At 35.6% G+C, this 10687-nt stretch overlaps 2 protein-coding genes across 2 annotated transcripts; one reads left to right on the forward strand and one right to left on the reverse strand.

The window, feature by feature from the left end:
• Positions 1-330: 330 nt before the first annotated feature.
• LOC127796566 (agamous-like MADS-box protein MADS4) lies at positions 331-10408 on the reverse strand. The gene is made up of 8 exons (XM_052328752.1): positions 10006-10408; positions 7503-7581; positions 1668-1735; positions 1433-1532; positions 1259-1300; positions 1129-1170; positions 848-984; positions 331-656 (listed from the first exon to the last, which is right to left on the reverse strand). The coding sequence occupies exons 1-8, from the start codon at positions 10188-10190 to the stop codon at positions 566-568; spliced, it is 744 nt and encodes a 247-aa protein (XP_052184712.1). The 5' UTR covers positions 10191-10408; the 3' UTR covers positions 331-565.
• On the forward strand, positions 2737-4314 carry LOC127796565 (AP2/ERF and B3 domain-containing transcription factor At1g50680-like). The gene has a single exon (XM_052328750.1). It carries the CDS (start codon positions 2986-2988, stop codon positions 4129-4131), a length of 1146 nt encoding a protein of 381 aa, XP_052184710.1. The 5' UTR covers positions 2737-2985; the 3' UTR covers positions 4132-4314.
• Positions 10409-10687: the final 279 nt, after the last annotated feature.

The following is a 10687-nucleotide window of genomic DNA, read 5'->3' on the forward strand; positions in this document are numbered from 1 at the left end:
TCTTCTCAGCAAAAATGGAATGGAATGAAATGAAATGAACTGTGATGAAAAAAAAACAAAAAAACAAAAGGTGAATAGAATGAAATGAAAAAATTTTGACAATATTTTCAAACAATCCCTTAATAAATGATGAATACTGGAATGAATTAAAGCAGAAATAGTCAGAGTTTGGAATCATCTCACATATGCATTGTTTTCACCTACAAAACTCAAACTTATCTTCATAAGCACGAGGAATGAAGAAAAGGTGAGGGGGAGAGAGAGAAGAAGAAGAAGAAGAAGAAGAAGAAGCACAGTGCTTGAACATCGATCCATCGATCCACACCAAAGTTACTTACAGTTCTCCAACAAATATGGAGTTTAATTATGGTTTTTCTCATAGGTCCATAGCTATTACACACATCCATTTTGTCAAACAGCGTAGGAAAGAACTAAACATACTGGGTTCCTATTGATAGGATAGGTTTAATATTTAATAATAATGATGATGATGATGATGCAAATATTATCCATACCATGGCTGCTGGGCCTGGCTGTTCTCTCTTTTCTCTCTCTCTCTCTCTCGTCACGGCAACCATCCTGTCATGTAGTTATTCACGCTCGGCCCTGCCGCGGCCGCCGCCGCCGCCGCCACCGTTATTGGATCGGTTTGGTACCTGGAAATTTAACCAAACAATTTAATTATTAGCCCCCACAAAATGTCATTAATCAGTCCATTCAATCATGATCATTTAATTGTTGGCTAGGGTTCACAATTGATGATAAGACTGCTATATATATATATCTGTGATGATGGTTGAAGAAATTAAGAGAATTGATTTTCTTGTTTGAGGAATTAGGGCAATACCCAATCTGTAATGTGGGTTCACAGTCTAAGGGATGAAAGAAGGCATCGTCCTGAGGCTGAGCTGCTTGTCGGCTGTAGCCTACATCTTGTGCACTTGGATTCCATTGGATTGAATGTATTTGGTTTCCTTCCAACAGCTGCACCAATCAAATCAAGCAAAGCCATTCCCAAAAACTTGCTTTTATGAAATATCTATAAATATTTTAGTAATTATAATAACGTCAACAAATATTTTCATTTTTTGTCCTATTAGGCATCAAGTTGGTCGAGAATGTACGCACTCTTTGTCTCAAGCTCTTGTTGGCTTCATTAAGTGCATGTTCCTGCAATTTAGGTATAGAAACAAATGGCTGAATATGGGGAAGAAACTGCATAAAGAAGAAGGAACTTCTGAAAATCAAAGCGTCTTACCTTTCTTTGAAGTTCGGTCAGCTGATCCAGCATGTATTGGGTCTGTATCATGAATTAGAAAGGTCCAAAATTTGTAAATATTTATTACTTCATAAATTATATTCCTAAGTCCTAACCATGGATTCCATGGTGGGTACCCAACTCCAAAATCACCTCCCCAGTTAGGGCACGCACCCGGGTAGCTCGAATCTGCTTCAATGACATATCGAGCTGCCTTTCGAGCGACTCGAGCTCCTTGCTGTTGAGGGGGCCAAGATCCTCGCCCAGGAGATTCCTAATATGTGTCGAGTTTGTCAATGAAGAAGATTTTGCAAATAAGGAAACAAAAAATTATCATCAATATATATATATATATATAGAAAGAGAGAGAGAGAGAGAGAGAGAGAGAGAGAGAGTTTGTCTTACGTACCTTTGGGTTCGTTGAAGGGCTTCATAACGTGCTTTAAGTCTCAAATACTCCTGTTGGCTACTCAACTCCTGCAACCACGGTTAAAATATGCTTATGGCAAACAAACAGCTTAGCGAAAACACTGAAAGACAAACACCATTATGTTAAGTTGATGTAATTTCACTCTAATCTAATCTATTTGTGCCACGAAAGGATAGAGGCTGTGTGCTGAGTTGGAGGAAAGCTAATTTTGGGTAGTCCTTGAAAGGTTTGGGAAATATACATCAGTATATATGAATGGTTTAGTTTTTCTTGGTTAAACCTGAATGTTCAAGGTGGAGGAGGTTCTTTTGTATATTCGATATGGAGTTACAGATATATAGTAGTAAGATCGAAAATCTGGGAAATATTCAAATCAAGCTGACCAAATATTGATCACAGGATGGTTCTTGGTAGGTCCTTGGATTCACAGTTGTATCCTAAGTTGGAATACCTCAAGTTATATTTGGTATTTTACTTGGCTGTCAGAACAACTGTCTTAGTCCTTCCTCCTCCATACCTGTAGACTTTCCTTTCCTTTACAAAAACAGAATCTCTGATTGAAGATTTACTCCAAAATTTTCTCCTAAAATATTTCTGTATTCTTTCTCTGATATATATATATATATTCCTCTCGGCATTCTGTTTAAGAGCCCTAATCAGCCTTGCTTCCAACCTTGAAAGTCCGGGGGTCATACAACTCTGAGTTCACTGCTATCAGGTTTCATCTCTTAACGGATACTGTAGATTGTGAGAAGGATACCTCTTTATTAGTATGCATATATATATATATATATCTCATCTTTTCTGTTGGGTTTATTATATTTTAAACCGTTATATTTGTTTCATATTTGGAATTGGATTCTGGTAGTCCATCATGGCTGTATCAGGTCAATAATTGATTTTCAATCAGTTTCATCGTGTCTATTGAATACATGTAGCTTCTTCATTTTTTTTTTCCTGCTAGATTTTGATTTGGGGATAGCAGAGCATTAGGGTATTTACTGGTAAAAACTTTTTATTTGTTTCGTACTGTTGGTTTTCTCGTTTCCGGAAGATTAAGCTCAACCTAAGTCATTGTTTCAACTTTTTAGAAATTACGAAGGCTTAAGCAATATGGTATATGGACCTCATTTTCTTCTCTTTCAATGCTTCCAATGGTAGGCTTTAATAAAACCTGCTCCTCCTTGCCAAGATAATCGATTCATTATGTGTTCTTAATTAAGACGATACATATATATATAGTTGTGTATTTATATTTATTTATATTTTAAAAACTGTCATTTATCACATCATTTCTATGGAGATTTCTTGTTTAAAATTTTGGAAGAATGGCAATTTTCTTAATCAAAGACTTGTTTTGTGTTTCAATCTAATGACCCCTCTTTTCGCAGGGCTGATGGAAGAAGAGATGTCGAATATGGTTGAGGATGCCAAAGCAATTGCAGAGGCTTCAGATTGGAGGAGCCTTGGATATGCAACTACCCATGCCGGAAAGTGTCCAAGAAATGACGACAACAGACCAGCCTCAACAAAATTTAAAGGGGTTGTGCCACAGCCAAACGGCCACTGGGGGGCCCAAATCTATGCAAATCACCAGAGGATTTGGCTGGGAACCTTCAAAACCGAGATTGACGCTGCCATGGCCTACGACAGCGCATCGATGAAGCTCCGAAATGGGGATGGTTACAGAAACATTCCATGGACCAATACAAGCATTCATGAGCCTGAGTTCCAGAGCCTCTACAGTACAGAAACAATTTTGAACATGATCAGGAACGGATCCTACCCCTCCAAATTCTCGAATTATCTGAAGAGCCGGTGGTCGGAACACGAACTAGGTCTCAATCTAACGAGGGTGCATGGGCATGCAGCAGGTTTCTCTTGCAGGTTTGTATTCCAGAAGGAACTAACCCCAAGTGATGTGGGGAAGCTCAATAGGCTTGTCGTGCCCAAGAGATACGCGGCTAAGTATTTCCCTCCTATTACAGAAGAGAATTTGGATGGAGGAATGGTGGATGAGGTGCACCTCTTCTTCTATGACAAGCAAATGAAGCTATGGAAATTTCGTTACTGCTTCTGGAAGAGTAGCCAGAGTTGTGTCTTCACAAAAGGTTGGAGCAACTTTGTGAAGGAAAAGGGATTGAAGGCAAATGACATCATTTCTTTCTACACATGCCAGGGTCAAGATGAGGGGAAAGAAAGGCAGGCTTTCTGGGTGATTGACATCAATTATGCTGGGTGGTGTTCAAGAAACGCTAACGCGGCTGAGGGGAACCACCAAGCTGCCGATATGCAAATGGATCTATGTTCTCAATGCGATTTAGCTAAGGATGACGAGGATGAACAAGAGTTGGAAGATCCTAAGGTACTACTGCATGAAGGGTTGTGGGAAGAACCGAGTGGGAAGAAAAGAATTAGACTTTTTGGGGTTGAGATTGATTGAGGAACTTTGGTTCTCTTCTTTTGGTCTTATTGGAAGAGAGTGAAGAGTTAATTTGACCATCAAGTTAAACTCTTTCATGACAAAATTTTGGATTGAAATTTAAGTCTTCTGTTTATTGTCCATGAAAGGAAGAATCAACCCCACATTGATCAATCAAATTTTTTCAAGTGATAAGTGGATAAAACAAAATTGCTTTAAAGGGAAATTAAACTCTAATTATCATCAACCACATTAATCTTGTTATATATTCTACACGCAATTCATCCTCTTTTCTTTTATTTAGAACACGGGCAAACTGAATTTGTTAACCTAAGCACATATGTTTTACGGATAAAGTCATTTTTAAGGCTTCAAACTAACCATTGCTTTTAAGTTGATAGTTAAGTAACAATAAATGTACATTATCTTCATACAAGATACATTCATTATATCTTATTTTTAACATCAAACTAATTTTATTGATTGACTAAATGGCTCAAGACATGATACTTTTATCATCCATTAATAGAATTGTTTGGATCGATGTTAAAAACAAAATGTGCAATGAATACACTTTTCTATAAAAATAAGGTGTATTTGTTGTTACTTAATGGTATTGTTAATATTATATAACATTTAGATACACATACACATTATGTATGCATATTAAAATTTAAAATAAATTATACTTAGAAATTTGCGACTTAGATTATTCACATCAATACCTTTCGAGATTTAAAATTAACCTTGAAGATTTTGGGGTTTAATCTTTTTTTGCAGCCACCTCTCCACATAAATGGCATTGATTAAATCTAATTAAATATCAATTAAGTTCAAATTAAGTAAAATAAAATTAAAATATGAAAAATAAAACTCACACAACTAAATTTCATCTCTAATGATGCCTTCTAACTAATGACTTTTTTTTTTTTTTTCCTTTCCCCCTTCTCTTTACCACATTGTGTTAAATAGATCAAAATTTTCAAATTAAAAAGAAAAAACACCAAATTAGAAACCTAAAGATATCAAAATACATTCCCGTCATGATGTATTCGTTAAAAGTAATAAACATTCAAATGAATGTGACAACGATGGCAATCAAATTCCCCCACACTTTTCTTATGAACATCAATAGCATTCCAGACAATGGGTTTCAATATGTATGTGTGCTAACAAATTGGGGGTTAGGGCACAAAATATTTCATAATCAATTTTAAACCAGAGAGGGATTGTGTAAGTGACCCAAATAAAATGAGATCTAAATGCAATTTATCTTAAAATTTATGCAAAAAGCTGAGAAGTGGTGAAACTTACCTTAAAATTTATGCAGAGAATTGAAAAGTCATGAAAAAATGAGTATGTTCACATGTTCCAGACATATATTAAAGTGAATTGTTATGCATATTGTTGGGATTTTCAACGAGATATCCTAATTAGACTCATGAACAAATTAATGAGTATGTTCACATGTTCCATACATATATTAAAGTGAATTGTTATGCATATTGTTAGGATTTTCAACAAGAAATCCTAATTAGTTTTGAAGATTTCCTAATAAGTTCATTTTTTATTCCTAATTAGTTTCTTGTTTAGTTTGTGATTCTATTTTCGAGTCAGTTTTCACTACTTGTTAGGCAAGGAAACATTAGCCTTGGTGAACAAGGAAAACAATCTATAAATAGGATGCTTGACTTATTATTCAAAGAGTGCAAAGTATTTGTGAGAGACCTTTGAGAGTTAGGAATTGGGTATAATTGGGATTTAGGTTTAGAGAAAGAATATTGAGTTTTGTAATTGTAAACTTTCTTACATGGTGATATTTTTTCTTCTATGGTCCTAACGACCATGGTTTTTCCCTTTTAGGGTTTCCATATAAAAATCTTTTGTGTTTAAGTGCGATTAGATTTTTTGTTTTTTCATCTTATTTTTCAACAAGTGGTCCCTGAGCTTTGATTATCGGTCGTCTAGTACACAAAAACTATGTCAAGCATGATGAAGTTTGATTTTGAAAAGTTCGATGGGAATATCAATTTTTGGCTTGTGGCAAATACAAGTCAATGATATCTTGATCCAATTAATATAGGTTACACAAGGTGTTAAAGGGCAAACCAACTCTTGAAGGCTCTAAAAAATCTGTTAAAGTGATCTGCTGAAAGTACAAATAATTCAGTCATGTGAAAAGGGATTATCAAGCTGATAGAGCAAGTCTGGCAAAGGGCTCCAAATATTGTGACGCTTGAAGTTCGTCTCTCAATTTTGTGGGAGATGAAGATGTCTTCTAAAGAGATGGATACATTCTCATGGAATGCCGTTAGACTTGCTATGAAAGAGAATGTGATACTTCTAGCAAATCCACAAGTTTACACACATGCATTGGTTTGGAGATGATGCAAGACGTGTAGTGGAAAGGATATCGATGGCTCAAGAGCTCCCAAGCATAGGGGTTGCACCATAGTTTTTCAACAAGGTACTTTTCTCAACATTGTGCTGTGAAAATCTTAGGACGGTATATGCCTAAGTGGTTGTACCTTTTATGGTGGGATACGGTGATCTTGGTAATAGAGGTCATGGTGATTATCGATAATAGATAGTCATGGTTGTCGTCAAAGAATGGACAAATATTTTTAAAAATTCTTGCTAAGTTGGTGATTTGTTGGGATTTTCAACAAGAAATCCTAATTAATCTTGAATATTTCCTAATAAGTTCATTTTCTATTCCTAACTGGTTTCCTGTTTAGTTTGTGATTCTATTTTCTAGTCAGTTTCCATTACTTGTTAGGCAATGAAATATTAGCTTTGGTGAACAAAGAAAAACAATCGATAAATAAGATGCTTAGCTTGTTATTCAATGAGTGCAAATTACTTGTGAGGGATCAGTGAGATTTAGGAATTAGGTATAATTGAGATTTGGATTTAGAGAGAGAATATTGAGCTTTGTAGTTGTAAACTTTACTACATTATGATATTTTTTCTTTTGTTATCCTGACGATAATTGTTTTTCTCTTTTAGGGTTTTTCACATAAAAAATCTCATGTTTGAGTGTAATTGGATTTGTTATTTTTCACCTTATTTTTCAACGCATACATCATTTATAGTCTTAGGAGCATGCACATGGCTGAAGTTCATGCCGTATATTTCCCCAGTCACTGTTTGCGTGTGTCCCAGAGCTGTCTAATTAATTTGTAATGTAATCACACTTGAAATAAATGAGCATTTAAAGGTGGAAACATGTATATACACAACGTGCATTTGATAAGTTTGGAGGAGAAAATTACTAGCAACCAACAATGAAAAAACTAGTGCAGTGAAGAAGGGTGGAAAGTGTTGCGAAAACAAATTAAAGACCAGGATCTATATGAAGAAGATGTAGTGAGGATAGATAGATCAATTACCAGGGCCTCCCTTGCGGATACGTTTGGTTCTGGTGCTCCATAGTTGCATTTTTGGTACCTTTCAAGGGTTTTGAGCATGCTGCATTATGAAAACAACGAATCACTTCTTAAAGAGTGACAAAAGATATAATTCAAAAAGGACAAGCTATGTACCATACACGGGGTGAGTAAAATGTTAGATTCATTTAGTTAAATCCCATATGGAAAGAAAATTACTTGGAGGATTAGCTTCAAATTAACTTGCACATGGGAAGGACAGAGAAGTTGAAACTGAGAAGAGTACAATGATGTGAATAATTGATTCCCAGTGATGTACTCAATGGGTCTGGATGAGTGTCAACATTGAAATGTTGTACTACTCAAGGCCCATAAAAGATAGATAGATATTGAATTTAGGGTGAAAAAACGAAAAATCCTGGAAAATTGTGCTAAAGAAGTTGGACCCTTTATATGTACTGCCTTTCTCGGGATGCTTTCTTTGCTTGTCTATGTATGTTCGTAGAGATAAACTGGGGAGACATAAAAGTCTCACATAATGAGCAATACTATATTTGTTCATTCCTTATAGGTGAGCTAGCTTCATAAAACCTAAACTTCATTTTATAATTAAGTGGCCTAAAAGCAGTATCAGAACAAAATTAGAAGAACAAGAAATTCAAGATAGAAAGAAAATCTCCAGTCTTACTGAAGATTTTCATATATTTTTACATTTTTTTTTTATGGAAACCTACTCAAGCAACTAAACATCCAAGTAAATTAACAAACAAAACTATTCTCCGTAAAAAAATAAAAATAAAAATGCTAACAAATCTTGTTGGTATGTCAGGAAGACAAATATTCATCTAGAGGGAACTGAATCCAAACTAAATATTGCACATAAGCAACATATATAATAACAACTAAATGCAAATGTCTAAAATGCACATGAGTTTCATAAAGAATCATAATGAGTAAACAAAATATCGTTTTTTGCACCTTCACAGAAAGAGAGAAGAAAAGAGGTCATTTAATTTTAAGACACAAATATGCGTGTATCTACAGATTTTATTAGTTGAGTTTTAACTTTTTAAAGGCTTCTTGTTGTTTAGGTATCCTGCAAATCTCTTTGAAAGTTCAACTTTTGAACTATGAATTCATACAATTCCATTAGCAAGGGACTGGTTAAGCACTCAGCACCATTAACCTCACATTTCCAAGTATCTGAAAACATGCTGCTAAAAAATACCTATGATTGTACATAATGATCCTTTACTTGGCAAAACATCAAGAATATTTGCAGTTTGTGCAGTGAAATATAGAATATTTTTGAGCTTTTAAGACAAGGTCTCCCAAATACTTGTAGTTATCCAAGATTGTGAAAAGAAATTAAAATCTAATCCATGTATAAAGATAAAATACACAGGATCTATTATAACCCACCTGAAAAGTTAGGGCACTATTATAAACCTAAAATATTTGGAGGAGCTGTGGGGGTGGGGGGTGATCCGATGAACAAAAACCCTAACTCCTCCCATCTTTGGAAAGCCAAACCCCAAACTCAAAAGCAACTTGGGACCAATTTGAACTGAGGCAGACTGATTTGAACTAAACTTCAGATGCAGCTTTTGAAATATCTCCGTTGTCCCAAATCCCAATCTACCTTTATATTCAGACTTTTTCTTTAGTATGGAACTAAAAACAAATTCCTTTCCCGAATCCATGTTCTGATGTGTGAATAATCCAAGATCGGGTAGAATCTGGGATGAGAAAGTGGAAGAAAATTATTGAACTTATTGGCAGAGAGAGAGACCTGAATTAAATCTGCAATTAGTTTTAGAAAAGAAATTGAATTGATTGAGAGATGAAGAAAAGCATGTTAGTAATCCTGCAACTGCAAACCTACATACCTTCATTTTGGATGTTTAATTAAGGATATCTTTTTTGTTGCATAGAAACAAATTTGTCATTGGCTTCTCGGACCAAGGGATTTTGAAAGGCACCAGATCAGATCATTTCCACCCAAAATAAGGCTAAGAAAAATTTATAACTGGCTCAGTTTAAGCCTTTCAAGTATCAAATCAACCAAGAAGAAAAGAAAAGGTCCAAGACTTGGAAGGAAGACAGAAAAGAAAGTAAATCCGCTAATAAACTGCCATTAAGTTATATATAACATAAAATAAATCTTCTTTTCAAGGTTTCCTCTTGCAGATCTAACAACACCGGCAGCACGAAGTTCTAAAAACACCGAGACATTCACCAAGACGGAAAAATCAAGAGCAAAGAAGCAAAAACAAAAGAAGAGAAAAACTTTTTCCTATGTTCACAAGCTCAACAACGCCAGAAACAGCAAAGAAGATCAAGAGGGAAGAAATAGAGTACTAGAGAGGGGGGGGGGGGGGGGGGGGGGGAGAGAGGAAGAAAAGAAAGAAAGAAAAGTTGTGTTTTTCTGGGTCTTGAATATTTTTGATTTGCTTTACTAGTAGTGTTGAAGATGGTGGTTGTTGTTTTATGTAGGTTAGATTACCTGGAGCTACTGCAAAACTCGTACAGCTTTCCTCTATTGGAGAAGATGATCAGAGCGACCTCAGCATCACAAAGAACCGAAAGCTCGTAAGCTTTCTTCAAAAGGCCATTCCTTCGCTTAGCGAAGGTCACTTGCCTGTTGATCTTGTTCTCTATCCTCTTCAGTTCAACCCTACCTCTCCCCATGTCTCCCTTTCCTTTATCTGCCACTCAACCAACCCTCTCTCTCTTTCTCTCTCTCTCTCAATAACAAAAAATGCCCACTTCTCAAATCTTTCAGCAATGCTTTCTAGCTCTTCCTACTTTGCATCACCATATATATATATACACACACACACACACACAATAAACCACATATACTAGCTAGCCAATGCCCTCTCTCTCTCTCTCTCTCTCTCTCTCTCTCTCTCTCTTTTGACAGTACCAGCGGTGAAAAGACCAGCTAAACAAAGGGAATAAGGAAATTATATGTGGTGATACTGAGTTGTATGCTTTGCTTGTGTTTCACGGGATGACTGGGGGAGGGGGTTTCTTTCTTAACCTAATATAGGTACCTTTTATATTTTTATTTTTCCCAAAATTAGTATGTTTTAAACTCATTTTTCAAACCAATTATGCACCCTCTCAAACAATTGTCAGAATTTAAAAATCAAATCTGTAACTAAGAAACTTGGGTAAGGAAG

This window comes from Diospyros lotus, chromosome 3 (assembly GCF_014633365.1).
Source record: "Diospyros lotus cultivar Yz01 chromosome 3, ASM1463336v1, whole genome shotgun sequence".
Lineage (NCBI taxonomy): Eukaryota > Viridiplantae > Streptophyta > Magnoliopsida > Ericales > Ebenaceae > Diospyros > Diospyros lotus.